The 18,828-nt window shown below is 37.1% G+C and overlaps 1 protein-coding gene across 14 annotated transcripts in view; it reads left to right on the plus strand.

Moving 5' to 3' along the window:
* dmd (dystrophin) overlaps positions 1-18,828 on the plus strand; it is a 114,131-nt gene that overhangs the window by 68,645 nt on the left and 26,658 nt on the right. For 11 of the 14 annotated variants that reach the window (XM_077205211.1, XM_077205207.1, XM_077205212.1 and 8 more), the window contains 8 exons: positions 1,137-1,254; positions 1,341-1,609; positions 1,786-1,932; positions 3,267-3,345; positions 3,563-3,623; positions 12,480-12,541; positions 13,602-13,676; positions 14,528-14,729. In XM_077205211.1, the coding sequence (XP_077061326.1) occupies positions 1,137-1,254; positions 1,341-1,609; positions 1,786-1,932; positions 3,267-3,345; positions 3,563-3,623; positions 12,480-12,541; positions 13,602-13,676; positions 14,528-14,729 (1,013 nt within the window). Of the gene's footprint in view, positions 1-1,136; positions 1,255-1,340; positions 1,610-1,785; positions 1,933-3,266; positions 3,346-3,562; positions 3,624-6,273; positions 6,521-12,479; positions 12,542-13,601; positions 13,677-14,527; positions 14,730-18,828 lie in introns of those variants that run through there. The other 3 variants (XM_077205219.1, XM_077205221.1, XM_077205220.1) reach the window with 2 other exon arrangements.

The following is an 18,828-nucleotide window of genomic DNA, read 5'->3' on the forward strand; positions in this document are numbered from 1 at the left end:
AAAATAAAAAGAAAATAATAATGCTCAGCTTGCTGTAATATCTTGCAATTGGCTTTATAATACTGTTGGTTGCACTTTATTTTACAGTACGTTTACTTACCTAAGAAAGTACTGGTTAATATAAGGTAACTACATGGGTTAGGTTTAGGGTAGGTTCAGGGTTAGTTATTACCCAGTTATTGCAATTACTATAATAAGGACATATTACGTTCATAGGGATCAGGGCTGTAAAAAGTATTGTACCACATTATTTTAGTTTAATGGTTTAAATGTTTAAGTGTTTGTTTTGCTCATAAAAACAACATTGAATGAATAAAATGTGCCCACTGATAGTGTCACATGCGGCAGTGTCATTATACGTTTATAGTATTTAATAATAGTTTGAGTTGACTTTATTTATATGTTTTCAGTTTAATTTAAATACTTATTTAGTAATTACTAAAACTTTAGTAATTTTTTTCTTATGTGATTGACATTTTATTCGTCTTTGATTTTTAGTACCTCAACTTAAAAGTATTTCAATTAGTTGCCACGGTAACATTTCTAAAGTTGATTTTTAACCTTTTCATCTGATATTAGTATTTTATTTGATTTCAGCTTTAAGTCAAGTACCAAAATTGATTTTAGTGTAAGGCATGTGGTGTCTGTGTTGTTTTAGTACCTGGTTCTCAAAAGGAATTCTGCAGTCCAGTAATGATGTAAACGCAGACACAAAATTAGTGATGATCACAGTTTGAATGTGCCCCGAAAATGGCTGAAAGACAGTGAGCAGTTAAACTCTCAGATCAGGATCACTAGAAAATGAACACAAACATTGTAACAGCACTGTGTTAATTGCATTAGGCTGCACTGATATTTGTGAATCCAGTGCATTCTATGATCAGCCTTATTTGCATAGGAAGGAGGCATGTTTGCCCAGGAAAGAATGACAATGGCTTGATTTAAATATGCATGAAGGAGCACTATACCAGAAAAAAAATAGCACCTGGTTAAGTTTGACTGGAGGGGGGTATACAGTATGAATAAAGTGAAGGATTTTTTTTGTTGTTGCAGGATTTAGTGCTAAAGTTGCACAAATGTTCACCCCTCATTGTGACATTTTGTACTTTTGGTAGCAAGTCATTGTGCTTTCACAGGTCTTCAGAAGAGAGTTGGGTGCCAAAGAACCTGTTATCAATGGAACACTTGACAATGCTAAAACCTTCCTTGCCGAGATGCCTCGTGAGGGTCTGAAACCGAAGCCTGGACAAAAGGGTATGAAGTCTTCTGCACCTACACATATGCCAAATACAATAACTTAAAGATGCTCTAACCTGTATTTCACTTTATGTGCTGCCCAGATGTGAGTCCTGAGGAGAGGATTCAAAATGTGGGCCGCATATTGCGTAAAGAAGTGGAGGATGTAACGGTGCGCTGGAAGAATCTGGGTGCAGCTGCTGTTGACTGGCAGCAACAGCTGGAATTGGCCATGGAGAGGCTGATGGAGCTGCAGGACGCCCAGGATCAGCTGGACTTCAAGCTACGGCAGGCTGAGACTGTGAAGAATTCTTGGAAGCCTGTTGGGGAGCTGCTTGTAGATGATTTGCAAAACCACATAGACAGAGTAAAGGTCTGTATCCTCTTATCCCTTATAAAAAAAGCTTTTTTGGACATGTACAATGGTAATACCATGGTATACTCTGAAGCAACTTGGATTAGCATGTTTGCACTGTGGTATATATGTTTATTATTTTAATCTTTAAGGCTTTGAGACAAAAGGCATTAAGGTTTTATGTATTTTTCCAGGTGTTCCAGGAGGAGATAGCTCCCATTCAGGATAATGTAAATCAGGTCAACCAACTGGCCTCCACATTTAGACCACCTGACATTCAGCTCTCTCCAGACAACCTGAGCAGAATCGATGACCTCAACATGAGATGGAGGCTTCTCCAGGTATCCATTCATGTTCTTTAATTTGAAGTCAACGTGAATTTGTCTTTTTTTGCTACCTTGACTTCCATAAATGTACATATTTTCAAGTGAAAGACCATGTTTAGTGGAAAAGAAGTGTGGGACTTGATTTGATTAGTTGGGAACTGATTGGCCATTCCATACCAGAATGGAGAGATTACCCCCAAACAATGCCTAAGTAGCTATTTGGCTGCTGGTTAACATTAGCCTACATTGCCTGTTAGTTCAGCCAAAAATGAAAATTCTATCATCATTTACTCACCCTCACGTCGTGCAAACCTGTAAGACTTTTGTTTATCTTCAGTGAATAAAAGCCTTAATTCAATCTGTTCATCGTATAAAGCGATCTAGTCTCTTCAGAAAATTTGGACTAAACCTTTTATTTCATATGGATTAGTTTTGCAATCTCTTTATGAACTTTTTTGAAGCGTCAAAGTGGTAGTTGCGTAGCTGTCAATGGAGGGACAGAAATCTCTCAGATTTCATTAAAAATATCTTCATTTGTGTTCCAAAGATGAACGAAAGTCTTATGGGTTTGTAACGACATGAGGGTGAGTAATTAGTGACAGAATTTTCATTTTTGGGTGAACGAACCCTTTAATGACATCAGCAAAAAGACGTGCACTAATGAATTGTTCAAAATACAATTTGGAACGTGTACTAATTATATTCATTATTTATAAATCAAGTCAGGTCACAGCTTTAGCTCCTGACACAAAAAGAGAAGGGAAAAAAATAGTTCAATCTTTGAAAAGTGTACATGTCAGCAAGAGATGCAACAAGAAATAATCTGTCTTTCAGAGATTTGACAAAGGACACAGAAAGGCATTATTTAATAAAAAGAAGTTGGGCAGAAACATAAAAACAATCGTGATGAAACATTCTGCACATTTACAGAATATGTTTTATGAAATAGTTTTATTAACCATTACGTTTCCTTCTTTTCCAGTGTTCTTGTAAACTAAAACTTTTAAAAATTGTTTCCGTTAATTGAAATAAAGCTAAAATAAGATGTATAAATTTATAAATATATGTGTGTGTGTGTATTTGTGTGTATATATATATATATATATATATACATATATATATATATATATACATATACATACACACACAAATGTTGCCCATGTTACTGAAATAGAATAATTTTAACCCGAAGTACCACCCTTACTAAACCAAAAAACTGAAAATAAAAAAATAAAATAAATAAATAAATAATAAGTAAATAATATAATAGTATATAAATAATACGAAAATAACGCTATTCTGTACAGCAATTTATTCCTGTTCCTTCCGCCTCTTCTGTGTTTTTTTAGGTCTCCATTGAGGAACATCTGACCCAGCTGACCACAGCCTACAGGGACTTGGGGCCCCAGACTCAGAATTTCCTGCATGGTGAGTGTGTATTTGTGGTTCTGTTTTGCAGTATTATGAGCATTGTAATGACAAGCATTGTAAACTAATCCTGTGTATTTTGTAATGTCTTTCTTAAGTTGAGTGAAGTTGGGTACTGTACATAAAATGTGTCTTGAACCAAATGAAGAAGTGAATGGTGAATAGAAAGGGCTTTGAAATCGAGGTAACATGAATGGGTTTTCTTTTCTGCACACAGCGTCTGTTGAAAGCCCTCTTGAACGGTCTATTTCGCCCAACAATGTCCCCTACTATATCAAGTAAGTCTTCCCAAACTCAACCCACATGTTGATGTCAGGCACATTCAAGGTCCACACTGAATTATCAAATTGAATTTCAACACTATGAAAGCTCCCAGACTAAGAAATACATCATAGCTGGCAGCAGACTACCAAAGAAAAGTGATTTTGCGTGACCTTTTTCCAAACAGAGATATCACCCTGCAAAATTTGTGCAGAATAATCTGAGATGATAAATTAGGCTCTGCCAATGCATGTAGCAGCATGCGTCACATAAACTGAGAACTTCTGCACACCGATGACCGAGTGAGCGAGTTTTAGAACTTATCTTCATATTTGATATTTGATCTTATCTTCATATACATATTCATATATCTTCGGGAAGTTTGCCAGTTTCCATATAAAAATTCCATGCAGAAATAAATTTTGTCTTTATAACAAGCGATGCACAAATGTGTAGTTACAAAACAGTACAATAGACTAAACAATATAAGGGTAGAATGAGCCCTCAAATAAATTGTCAGCCCTTCATATGCAACTACCTGTGATTAAAAGAATTTGAACTACTTTTTATTTTATTTTTACCATGTAGAAATGTTTCGTCAAAGCTTCTATATGGAAAGTGTAATGAATTTTATGTCAAAGCAATCTTCAGAAAAATACACCCATTTTAAAATGCCAATGTATAAACCATGTAAATGATTTGGATAAAGGTTAGCCGTGAGTTATTCAATGAAGCATTTCCCCCACAAAATGGTAGCAGTGAGAAAGTGTGTCAGATTATTTGGGGTAAGCTGTGCCATTGGCTCAACTATACAGTCAGTTTTTTATTTGTTTATTTATTTTTATTATATATTTATCTCTTGAGACGTACACAGCTTAGCACCTTTTTAGAAGTCATATGATATAAATGCTTACATTTCTATAGATGACACACATCCTATGATTTATGAATATTACATTCACCTCTATATCATTTTTCTTTGCCAAGACAATTTAAAGTGGTGTGGCTTATCAAACTCTACCCTGTGTCTACATTTTGCTTGGACACTGAAAAAAAAAATACTATTTAATTTTTAAATCAGTGTTTCACTTGCTGTTTCTTTGTAATTATTTGTGAAATTGCACAAATTGCAAAAATAGTCACCGACACCAAAAAACGTACAACATTTTTTTTTCCAGTGATATATACTGTATATTATAATAGTCATTTCAGTATAGTTGTTTCATCGCTTTTGTGGCTCAAAATCGATATCATCCTCAAATCATTTATTTAATCTCTAAAGTATGTGCACAAGCTTCATATACAGTCAGAGCTGCATTTATGCTTATGACAGTGCATTAATCTGACTTAATTGGAGAGAACTGATTCTTAATGATGCTGTCATAGATTATGAATGTCATTAATGCTGGTCAAGCAGAGCAGTACTTTGTCAGATGGCACTAGAATTTGTTATTTCCAGCCTATTGCATATAATATGCTCCAGGACAATAAAGGGTCTTGCTTTATAATAACTTTCAAGTTGTCAACAAACATTAATACTTAACAGATCAGTAGTTCATTTACTAATTTATATGAAATATACGATTCCAAGTCTCATGACATTTATATATGTAGCCTACACTAGTGATCTAAATGTTTGTTATTGTCAGTAATGAAGGTTATTATAGAAGTTTTATCCGGTAAAATATTTTACCCATACACTTTTTATGGGATTTTTAGTCATTAACTTCATAACTTCAGCCCATCTAACACATTGAGCAAATTACTGCATATTATGTTGAACACGATTTATTTTAAATTTATGCAAAATGTAAGCCTCTTAAATTAGATTCCTGCACTGTGGCAGCATGCAGCTTTTGTCAGGGAATAAATAACCCATCTAGCCCTCCCCAACAAAACAGTAAATACTGGTCATTTTCACTGCGTCTCAAAACCTAGTGAGCTACCTAGCTAGATATGAAATATCTAGCTAGGTAGATATTTTTTTTTGTTTTGTTTTTTGTTTTGTTTCTTTGCATGAATCTAATGTTGTATTCATTTTTTTAGCATCCCACAATCGTTTTGAGCATTTTGAACTTTTTCTGCCGTTTAATTTGAGATTTTTTTCTTAGTAGGCTTAATATTTAAAGCGATTTCTTTTCCACCGTTTTTTTAACAGTCTATGGTTGACACGTTCGATTGGAAATAATCAACGTTCAAATGATTGATTCGTTTTTCATCACCCATCCTCAGTGGAGTTTAAAAGTTGATTGAGCATTTTGGGCATCATTGGCGATCGGTTTAAGCTTTTTTAATACGGGAGAGTTCGAACGTTGTATGAACAATTTGACGACCACAGTTCATATTTCAAACGTTCGATTAGTAGTTGACCGAGCATTTTTGAATATCGATTTGAGCTTTGTATTACTGAAACGGTCGAACGTTAACAACTTGGCGAATCAAATAGGCACTTTCGAATTCGAACGTAGAATCGATTGTTTAAGCATAAGAACGCTGTCTTTAGAACATTTCATTCCAGCATTTTAGGAATTCTTTTTTGTTGCAGCTATATTTTTTGTTGCTATCGGACATTTAAACGATTTCCACAAATTCTCGAATCGCACGCAAGCGATGTCCTAAAATGCGGTCTAGGTAGGTGTTATGCTAGGTTTTGAAGCACCTCCTGTAAGTGAGCGAGCGAGTGAGCGAGAGAGAGGGAGAAAGGAGTTGGAGGGGGAAGGGAGCAGGAGGAAAAGCTCCGCCTCGTCTGAGCCGCTCTGGCGGAGGGAGATCGCAGGGAAGTCGGATGCTTTTTCCCCTGTAGAGAGGGAACACCGCGGAGGTGATTCGCCCCAAACAACGTTTGGATTTTAAAAAAACAAACACGTTGGATTCGGCGATTATTAAGAGGCAAGATGAGGGAGAACTTGAGAAAGTAAGTGCAATGCTAACACGAATAAATGTCGGCTCGTGCGAGTAGCAGCTAGAGGACGCCGAAGGAGTTTTGCATTCGTCCATCTGCCGTATAGTCGCTGATTCTTTTCCTTGCTCGTTTTCCTTACAGCCTAGCAGGTGCTTGTTCGGTTTTTACAATGAACCAGTGCAGCCGGGGATGTCCACGTCTTTTAGCGACATGCCAGTTCAGCGCTTGATTTGTTTATTTTTCTAATGCCAAACACATCGATAGTTCCTGATGCATCTACTGTGCCCTTCTTGCAGCATGCCGACTGATAAACCTAACGTGGCGTTCATATTGTCATTTATGTTTTTGGTGGTGTATTTGATAGAAAACCTTATTTAAAACGAGGCTTGGCCTTAAGAATCCTCCATATTCGTGCACTTCCCATAAGTTAACATTATACCACACAGAAGATAACTGTTTTGGGTTTAACCACATACTTACGGCTGCGTTTGCATTCAACCATAGCTAAGAGCCACAATTATAGAGGTGTCTGCGTGAAGCGTGTTTGTGTGGGTACACTGTGCTGTTAGATGCGTTCATGCATGTAGGTGGGCATTCCTTTTTCTTGTCCAAACCCACATTACTGCTGTACTTCCGCTCATGCAGTGACTTGAGATGTGCAGGTATGGTGTTCTCAGTGGGAAATTTGCCATCAGGCCATTGGCATGCTCTACTGAGACTACCTGAACCTAGAGGGCGCTGCCAGATACTGACTGTGTCTCAAAGACTATAGTGAGCTGCTTGTGATGCCCAGAAATACTGTGCGTGTTTTCAAACTTTTTGATATCAAAGACAGTAAAAAAATAATTATATATATATATGTCAGGAAAATATTAAGCGTGATAAAGACTTGTTAAATTGTAATTGAATAATTTGCTTTTGTTGACGACAAATCATGTTGTTGTTTTCTTTGTGTGTGTGTATATATATATATATATATATATATATATATATATATATATATATATATATATATATATATACACAATCCACATGGATGTTTAAGTCAATTCAACTTAAATTACATTAAGCTGACTTAAATGAGTTGAATCTTGTATAACTTAAAGTTGAAAATTGCTTAACTTATTTTGGTGAGTTAAAGCAATGCACAAACATATGTTGTCAACTTATTGATCATATAATTGTTTACAGTGTAAATTTTTTTATAAGTTTAATTCAGAATTAATAATGATTTTTAGTGCTGGAGATTATTTAAATTGAACTAAAGTTACCTTAAAGATTTTTTGCATTGTTAATTGCTGTTCTTTCGAACTTTCTATTCATAAAAGAATCAGTTTCCACAATAATATATTGTTTTCGACATTGATAATAAGAAGATATGTTTCTTGAGTACCAAGCATATAAGAAAGATTTCTGAAGGATCATGTGACACTGAAGACTGGAGTAATGATGCTGACAATTCAGCTTTGCCATCACAGGAATAAATTCTATTTTAAAATATATTAATATAGAAAACTGTTCTTTTAAACCTGTTCCAAGTTAGCTGATTAACATCCCTAGCAAAACAAATACTCTGGCAATCCCATGGTAAATGGCATTGGTATTACCATGGTGCCTTTTTGTTAGTATGGTTCCACCCCATAATGTTTGCATTTCAGAGAGACTGATTTTTTCCACAACTCCTTTTTTAAAGTTCTTTCATTTTGACCCCTCTGACTTTTTTAAGATTTTTTTTTCTTTTGGAAGAAAAAAATGCATGAAGGTTCACTTTCATCTAATTTTTGTTGATGGTGTTTTTTTCCTGCTTTAACACTGTAGGGGCTGGGTATAATTTATAGTTTTGAAGTTTCTCCACCTTATTAGAATTCTGCAGAGCCACTTGGCTGGCTTAAGCCCAAAATCACAAACATCCTGGCCCATAGCAACACTTCAAAACAAGGCATCTCAGTAGTGTAAATTGCATTTCCACTAATGGATTCATTTAGAGCCATTGTAACAAAACAGTCAGGCACTGTTCTCAATGTAGAAATTGACTCCCTTCTTTAACACCAGCTAGAGTTTTTAAATGTTTTCAGTCACTGCCGAATCCCCATGCAGCAGGAGCACTATTAACTGGGATAAGTTAGTGTAAAAAGTAAAAACGGATATTCAACTTGGATACTCTATAATCTTTTCACTTTTATTTTGCCTCTGTCCCAACTTTTTTTGGAGTGTTGCAGCCATTAAAATCAAACTTTGTTTATATTTACAAAATACAATTAATTTGGCCAGTGAAAATATTGGAAATGTTTTTCTTTGTACTTTTCTCAGTTAAATAAAGGTTAAAGGGATGGTTAGGAGTAATTTCAACCTAGGGTCCTTTGCACCATGACCTCAAGCCAAACTCAAGTAATTGTTGCAAACTGGTACTACCAACAAAATATTAGTGCATTCCTGGAACTGGGCGTCGTTACACTACATCCTTATGCATTGCTTTCTGCCAGGACTTTTATAGGCTTTTCCCAAATCGCGGAAGTGACCTCGACGTCCGGGTTAGCGGTAGCATAAGCCATCAGGCAAGTGTTATTTAAATAAACTCCTGATTTACTTAGAAACTTTCCAATGCCTCGTTTTATGAGTAAAGAACCTATTTGTACTACTGTAGAAGTTTGGTACCATTCTGGGCATTATTAGTGGGGTAATTTACGAGATACAACCTTGGATCCATTAGCGCCTGCACTAAGCCATTCGGCTGGTATCTCGGAATAAGCTCTAACTTTAATAATGTTCGACCAAGGGAAAAAAAGCTTCTTGGGGGTGTTTGGCGTGAGGTCATAGTGCAAAAGACCCTAGTTTGAAATTACTCCAAACCGTCCCTTTAAAGAGGGTGAACAAATCACAGATTCTTGATTTTATTACATTTTAAAATGTCCCAACTTTTCTGAAATTGGTGTTATGTTTATGCTGCCTTTTTTAGAACCCCATATTTTTTATTTAATTCCATCATACTCAAAATAATAGCCAGGCCAGGACAACCTTGTTAAATGTATGTTCTATCTTCCACAAAATAGTCACACAGGTTTGAAACAATATAAGGATCAGTAAATGACTGAATGTTCACCTTTGAACTGTTCTTTTAAATGAGACGTGTTATCATAGACAGCATGTCTAACATATCGTTATCGTAATATGTCATTGGCTTGATAGTTCAACGGATGTGTTAAATGTGCTTGAGCATCAGTGGCGCAGATAGGATTTTTTAACTGGGGGGGACCAAGCTGTCAGCAAATGATTTAAACTAAATTCGTTATTTTGCGTAATTTGGGCTTTAACTAGTGATCAAGTAGTTACTTTGCGTAATTTGGGCTAATGATTTGCACTAAAAAGCCATTGGGGGATTCTTATTTGAAATCATGGATAAACAACAATGAACAAAGGTAAACAAAGGCCTACCTGATCACCACTAGCAATGCATGATCATACTATTATTTGACTAGTATGCCAATCACCCACCAAAACTTCATGTCTTCAGCAAAGTATGTTTTGTGGCTGCCCTCCTGCAGATCCTCACTTGCCTGACTAGGGCATGAGGTCTTCAATCCTGCTCCTGGAGGGCCACTGTCCTGCAGAGTTTAGTTCCAACCCTAATCAAACACACCTGAAACACACAGCTCATCAAGCTCTTCAGGATCGCTTGAATATACAAAGGCAGGTGTGCTGAAGCAGGTTGGAACTAAACTGTGGCCCTCCAGGAGCAGGATTGAAGACCTCTGGACTAGGGCCTGCCTTACTGTCATCAGAAATCGCCTGCAGGCCAGGAGGACAACATTTTAAATCTTATAATTTCAGTTAACCCTCTATACCTCTATAGAATTTCACAACAATGTGAAATACAACATATTCCTGAGAATTAATGGCTAAAACTACCATTTCAAAAATGTCTAAGAATAACTCAATTTTAAATTTAAGTGTTAATTACAAGTTTGTTGCAATTTATAGATTAGAAATATCTTTCAAATGATGTATGACAAATTAAGAAATGTTTTTCATAGCCCATAATTTAAGAATCTATATCCTCCGTTGCTCCAGTCCATACAATAGAAAAAACATGATTTCCTGCTATAAGAGGATGTCAAAAGTTTATGTAGGCCTTTATTTGTTGTTTGCATAAACCTTGCACCACACAAATTTACTTATTATGATTATTTTTATAGGGGCTTACACGACAGTGAACATACCTCAGTCAATTTATACAGTACAATGGGTTAAATGATAAGATAAAACATTATTTCCTGACGACGATAAATTGTTTGATTTATCCAACCATTCTTTTTGTGTTCATTCATTATTTGTCTCTGTCCACTCACCTAAATGCATAGTTATGGTCTCCACATTTTGCTGTGTTTACTAAGTGCAAAAGCCTTCTTGCCATTATTGTCAGACTAGCTATTCCCCTTAACAAATCTAATCTGCCACATCTGGGAAAGTCAACAGGCATAGGATACTTACATTGTTTGTTTTTGAAAAAATGAGGTGATTGTTTTTTGTCTCTTCATTGCCTTTATGTGGCATTTATACAGTCGATTTTTTTCAGTTCAGAAAATCACCGACTCAGCTCAGTCATAGATTGTATATGATCACTATGGTTACCGGCCCGCCCCTACAGGCACGACTGAGGCAGCTACAAGCTCATCATAGGACCCCGGCGACGTCACTCAGGAGTCGTAGCACACACCCAGAACAGCGTGTTGTGAGAACGTCGGTTCAAACAAAGTAATGGTGACCGGTGTAGATTATTATTGTGTGTCAGTCTGCATCTGCCCCGACCCGATTCTGAAGCAGCGGCGGGCCGGGACACTACTTTGGCTAATGTACTTGGCGAAAACACTGGTTAATCCTCTGTTTTACCGATTTTTGTCGCCTTTAGTAGGGATAGTGAGGGCGGGGGACGGATCGGGTCACTATGAATCTGGGGGGGTCATGTCCCCCCCGTCCCTAGTGCCATCTGCGCCCCTGTTGAGCATCTGTTGAAAATGACCTTTATTTGAAGAACATAATTGTGAGCTATTCTTGAGTTTGAGGAAAATAAAGATTTATTGTTGGATGTAAAAAGACTCAAGGCTTGTCCAGCACACTTTATCACTGTCATAATCGATATAACTTTAGATGGAGGATGACACTGTCTTAACCCCTTGAGCCGCAGGGATCACTGGTGATCCCGAATTTTACATTAAAAAAAATTGTGCATTGTTTTTGAGCTGCTTTATCTCTCTATTAGTAATTGCTAGAGCACTTCTGAGTATTTCACAGTAAACTGTCAAGTGTTAGCTTTTAAATGATACCTTGGTTTTGTGTGTAGTCAGAAGGACTCCTTAGCAACAACCATTTTATTATGGGTATGTGATTTTGCACTCGATTGCCAAAAGGGGGGCGACTGGTAAGGGGTTAAGCACTGAATATGAGTCATAAACACATTTATGGATGTTGTAGTGGCTTTTGGTATGTATATTATGGCGCTTTTCCACTGCGTGGTACAACTCGGCTCGGTTTGCTTTTTCGAGTGCAGTTTAGTTCTGCTTCAAAGTGGGTGGGATTATAGATTGATCGTTATAGTTGCGCCTCCATCTCGTCTACTGACCACGATACGGCCATTTCGTGTTACAAGTTGCGTGCGACGGTCGTTTTAAAAAGTTGTGCGAACAAATTATACTGCGGTGGCTGTTGCTGACTATTTAAATCTAGCGGGTTTGGTGTCTCGTGCCGCAAATCCAATGATGCTGGTAGTGATGATTCTGTCTGATCAATCAGTGATCTGCAGTGTTTACACGTCACATTTTAGTATCGGTACGGTTTTCTTGGAGGTTGCACTAAAAAAATTACCAGGTACCAAACCCCCTAAAAGTGAGCCGTACCATGCAGTGGAAAAGTGCCTTTATAAAGTAAGTTTTTCAGAGGTACTGTTTATTGTAATTTACCTTGTCTTTTCTTTCAGTCACCAGACCCAGACAACATGTTGGGACCACCCAAAGATGGCAGAACTGTACCAGTCATTAGGTAGGCCTGATTCAAGTCTGATGTGCATGAAGTAGAGCTGGATTGAATATTAATAGCATGTTCATGATGATCTTGCTGGTGGCTTTCCAAAGATGGTGCTAAAAATGTTAATGGGGGTCTTCATGTGGCATTTTACTGTGTATTAAAATGTCTTCATGATAACAAATGAATATATACACTACAGCACAGCACACCACAGTAAAGTTTTTTCAGTAAAGTTTTTTTTTTTTTTAAAGGAATGCAGGATTTATTCAGCATGGATTCATTACATTGATAAAAAGTGACTTTAAATACTTTTACATTTACAAAAAGTTTTTGTTTCAAATAAATGCTCTGTTCATCAAAAAAATACTGAAAAAAATACTGTTTTTCATCATTGATAAGAAATTTCTTGAGCAGCAAATAAGCATATTAGAATGATTTCTGAATGATCATGTGACACTGAAGACTGGAGTAATGATGCTGAAAATTTAGTGTTGATCACAGGAATACATTTGATTTTAAAATATATTAAAATGCGAAGCAAGTATTTTAAATTCTAACAAAATTTCACAGTTCTACTTCTTACTGTATTTTTTATCTAATTAATGTAGCCAAACTTTTTAATGGTTTTAATGTACATTTAAACCTGGCAATAGTGTCTGTAAAGTAATGATTCATGTAATACATAAAATGTATACATAGATATATTGTTAAATATGCGTAGATAAACTGTCGAAAAGCTGTAACAATTCTTTTAGCCATCTAGCACAACCTTGCTATGAAGTAGTCTCTCATAATCTCTCACATTTGCAGTAATCTGTGTTGTAGTATAATTGCCCTTAAGTAAAATGTCAGATTGTTAGTTGAAACATTTTTGATCAGTGGACTAAAAATGGAAAAGACTAATTGGATGATACTAGCTTGATGTCTCTGCTGCCTGTTTTTCAGATCCCAACAAATAAGATCAAAAATGAGAAATTGTCAGATGCAGAGATGAGAGGTTTTACTGTGACCGTAATGAAATGTTACATGAACAGTTTGCTAAAATGAACATGTCCCATTTTCTCGTGCTAAACAGCGGATCTCAACAACGTACGATTCTCTGCATACAGGACGGCAATGAAGCTCAGACGAATGCAGAAAGCTCTCTGCTGTGAGTTCACACAACTTACTCTTTGCAATCACACAACCTTCATTCTGAATATTCATTCTACTCATAAAAAGACTTTATTTAGGCTCAAACCATGTCTCAGAGAAACATTTTGTGAGGAGGAAAGGGTTACGATTTGCTTCTGTCTCTGTCAGATTTCATAGTAAGTTGTAAATAATAAAGAAAATATATATATTTTTTTAGAATGACTGACTAGTTTCCCACACATTTGATTACACAACAGGGTTTCCTAAAGCAAACGGTACGGTCTGTTACTGCTTCCAAACCCTGAACCTGCTGCGATGATGAAACTTAACTTCGTGCGTTCAGGAGTGGTGCACTATAACTTCTAGGGCTAGGTTCAAAATATCTCTTTCTCGGTTTTACTCAATTCTCATTTTAATGGTGAGAATTTAGTTTTTTGTGTTCAGGCTTGATTTTGTAATCAATTTTATTTATATAGATATTGGCCTAAATCTTCATATCGGTACATTCCTAAAATAAATAAAAAGGAATGAACATCAGAACGTATGTTCAAAGATACAGTACAACTTTTTGAAAGTATTGTAATCACTCAATCATTGTTTAAAGCTTGGAAAGATGTCAAGAAAACAGCTTGGAAACACTGTCACGTCATGTTTACCTCAGGAAAGCCATTTGATGTCTATAGGCTCTCTAGTTAGCTAGAAAAATGAACTCTAGAGAGGAGCTTATTTAATATACTTGAATTATTCCGTAAGGAAAACAAGTTTTTATGACAGCCACCTTTTAAAATGTTAATATTTCAAAAAACTAATTGAATAAACAATTGTTATCAGAGCACTTTATCAAATTTTGCATTTTTCTGTGGACAGTGGATCTACTGGGCATGTCTGCGGCCTGTGAGGCCTTTGACCAGCACAATCTGAAACAGAATGAGCAATTCATGGACATCATGCAGGTGATCAACTGTCTGACCAGCATCTACGACCGTCTGGAGCAGCAGCACAGCAGCCTGGTCAACGTGCCTCTCTGCGTGGACATGAGTCTCAACTGGCTGCTCAACGTTTATGATACGTACGTTTCACTTTTTGTTGTTGCTTTGCGTGTATAAGATGTTATGGAATAGTTCCATTATTGAAAGCAGGTCATATGTGGTTGGAACAACATGAGTGCAAGTAAATGATGAAAGAGTTTCAAATTTGGGATGAACTAATCCTTTAAATATTAGAACACATGAGTCAGAGAGCATCAAGGAGTTGGAGTCAATTGATACTCAGCATGTTTCTCAGTAGGATCACACTGAGCCATAAATCATGCAGTGTTTGTACATGGAGGTGGTAGATTCCACAGAAGACCCCTGCCTTTCCCCCAAAGTAAACTGAGAGAACAACGTTAGAGGTCTTTTCATTCTATGCCTGTTTTTTTGTTTGTTTGTTTTTTACCTAGATTGTCTTGCAAAGCAATGTTTTTCTCAGATGATGGGATGAAGAAATGCAGTTGTCAGGGTACCATTGAGTACTTGAAAAAAGTTTCCTAATTTTAAATTTGAGGACGAACCTGACTAAATATATTTAAAAGATTTTAAATATTGTATTTGATTAAATAATGTAGTTTTTACATTTATTATTTATAAATGTATGAAAGCACAAATGAAAGCACATTTATAAACATGAAAGCACAAATATGTGGCCTTCTGGGTTTACCATATTTGTGGCTAAATTAAATCTGTCTTAACTTTCATTTTGGGTGAACTATACAAAATACATATTGTTGCATTTTTGTATTGCGATATATTGTGACACAATATACTTTATTAAATACACACCCCTAATGTTAACTTTATTGTGCTTAAATTGTAATATGCTGTAGATAGTTATAAGAATGCATATTTTATCTTCCTAATCTTTTTGAATGAGCAACTGGAGTAGTAAAGCATAGACATTTCAAAATAAGAGTCTTGATATATGTCGGGCTTTAATTTTGATTTGAATTTATTTGAGAAGTTTACAAAACTCTACACGAAATAACAAATGCTACATATGATGTGTATTGATTACATTTCGACTATTTCAACATAATAAAACCGTTTAGAAATCATTTGGATGGTTTAATAACCTGTTGTGGTGAGAATAGTGACTTTCCCCGCTCCCCCCAACGTTCTCAGGCAGAAAACCAACCTTGCAATATGGGGACTAACCCTGCGTTCTATTAATTGTCAATGAACCGACTCGGCCCTCGGATATGACGCCACTTCCACACTTCAAGCGTTCTGGTATGTTTTGCGCGTCCGAGTTGGAGAAAAAACATGGACGCCACCCACAAAGCTGTTGCTATGGTAGCACTGGCCGAGTACCAGGCGCTTATCAAAACGCAGCCATTTGAACTTCTAAAATTTTCACTTTATTTCATGTTTTTAGTTTATCTTCTGTTAGCAACGCTAGCCACGTTAGTAACACCCGTTTGAAACGAGGCTTCATTCGATATTGCTCTCACAACAAGACTGTTTCCCATACCCACAGGCAGTGATACGGACGCAGTAAGGTATTGCAGTAATACGAGTGATTAAAATCGTCATTTAAACAACCAAAGTGGTCCGAAAACAATTCTTACAAGTCACACAGGGCGCAGCCATCTTGGATTCCGAATCGGAATTCTTGCTCTGTGTCCTCACGGTTGTCCGACGTCCGAGCTGGGAAATCCGAGGAAAGCGGGCGTGTTGGTGCTTGTTGCTAGGCAACGTCCGTCTACCTAGTCGGAAATCCGACACCAATAAATAATAGAATGCACTATAACATCCCAGTAAGTTGGAAATAGGAAGTCTCGTGAGAAGCGAGAACAAGCGAGAAACACAAACTGCTTTACGGCAATTCAACATAAACACCCACGCCGTCCTCAATGTGTATGATGTATTACCCACCTCGGTAGACACAGCTCCACATGATAAAGTTGGCCGGCTCCGATAATAACAAATGCAAATGATCAGCGGTAGAAAGGGGGAGGAGGGTGCCGAATGTGAGTGTTTTTTACGACATTGTTGTGAAATATACACCTCACAGCTGTAGGCGGAGCTCGTTGAGAAAACATACGACAACAAAAGTGAAAATCAGCAAAGAAATAGCTAGTTGCCGAATGCCCCTTTAAAGGGTTAGTTCACCAAAAAATAAGTCAGTATTGTCAGTATTTTCTCACCCTCATGTTGTTCCAACCCTGTAAGACTTTCGTTTATCTTCGGAACACGAATTAAGATATTTTTGATGAAATCTGAGAGCTGGATCACTCCTCCATAGGCTGCTAGGTAATTGATATCTGCCAGCCCAGAAAAGTTAGTAAAGATATCGTTAAAATAGTCCAAGGGACTACTGTGGCTCAACCTTAAGTTTATTTACCGACGAAAATACTTTTTGTGCGCCAAAACAAACAAAAATAACGACTTTTTTCAACAATCTCTTCTCTTCCATGTCATTCTCCTAAGCTGTTGATGTACAGGTCCTTCTAAAAAAATTAGCATATTGTGATAAAGTTCATTATTTTCCATAATGTAATGATAAAAATTAAACTTTCATATATTTTAGATTCATTGCACACCAACTGAAATATTTCAGGTGTTTTATTGTTTTAATACTGATGATTTTAGCATACAGCTCATGAAAACCCAAAATTCCTGTCTCAAAAAATTAGCATATTTCATCCGACCAATAAAAGAAGTGTTTTTAATACAAAAAAAAAGTCAACCTTCAAATAATTATGTTCAGTTATGCACACAATAGTCAATACTTGGTCGGGAATCCTTTTGCAGAAATGACTGCTTCAATGCGGCGTGGCATGGAGGCAATCAGCCTGTGGCACTGCTGAGGTGTTATGGAGGCCCAGGATGCTTCGATAGCTGCTTTAAGCTCATCCAGAGTGTTGGGTCTTGCGTCTCTCAACTTTCTCTTCACAATATCCCACAGATTCTCTATGGGGTTCAGGTCAGGAGAGTTGGCAGGCCAATTGAGCACACTAATACCATGGTCAGTAAACCATTTACCAGTGGTTTTGGCACTGTGAGCAGGTGCCAGGTCGTGCTGAAAAATGAAATCTTCATCTCCATAAAGCTTTTCAGCAGATGGAAGCATGAAGTGCTCCAAAATCTCCTGATAGCTAGCTGCATTGGCCCTGCCCTTGATAAAACACAGTACACTAACACCAGCGGCTGACATGGCACCCTAGACCATCACTGACTGTGGGTACTTGACACTGGACTTCAGGCATTTTGGCATTTCCTTCTCCCCAGTCTTCCTCCAGACTCTGGCACCTTGATTTCCGAATGACATGCAAAACTGAGCAACAGTCCAGTGCTGCTTCTCTGTAGCCCAGGTCAGGCGCTTCTGCCGCTGTTTCTGGTTCAAAAGTGGCTTGACCTGGGGAATGCGGCACCTGTAGCCCATTTCCTGCACACGCCTGTGCACGGTGGCTCTGGATGTTTCTACTCCAGACTCAGTCCACTGCTTCCGCAGGTCCCCCAAGGTCTGGAATCGGTCCTTCTCCACAATCTTCCTCAGGGTCCGGTCACCTCTTCTCGTTGTGCAGCGTTTTTTGCCACACTTTTTCCTTCCCACAGACTTCCCACTGAGGTGCCTTGATACAGCACTCTGGGAACAGCCTATTTGTTCAGAAATTTCTTTCTGTCTTACCCTCTTGCTTGAGGGTGTCAATGATGGCCTTCTGGACAGCAGTCAGGTCGGCAGTCTTACCCATGATTGCGGTTTTGAGTAATGAAACAGGCTGGGAGTTTTTAAAAGCCTCAGGAATCTTTTGCAGGTGTTTATAATTAATTAGTTGATTCAGATGATTAGGTTAATAGCTTGTTTAGAGACCCTTTTCATGATATGCTAATTTTTTGAGACAGGAATTTTGGGTTTTCATGAGCTGTATGCCAAAATCATCAGTATTAAAACAATAAAAGACCTGAAATATTTCAGTTGGTGTGCAATGAATCTAAAATATATGAAAGTTTAATTTTTATCATTACATTATGGAAAATAATGAACTTTATCACAATATGCTAATTTTTTGAGAAGGCCCTGTAGTGTAACAGTGAAGCGCTACTGAGTTGTACATCAGAACGTAGGCTCACTATTGGCCGACTTAAAAAGTCTTCAATTTGATTTGAAAGGTTAAACATTTAAGACAA

Source organism: Siphateles boraxobius, unplaced genomic scaffold (genome assembly GCF_051911475.1).
Source record: "Siphateles boraxobius isolate OS27281-9 unplaced genomic scaffold, OSU_SipBor_1 53, whole genome shotgun sequence".
NCBI lineage: Eukaryota > Metazoa > Chordata > Actinopteri > Cypriniformes > Leuciscidae > Siphateles > Siphateles boraxobius.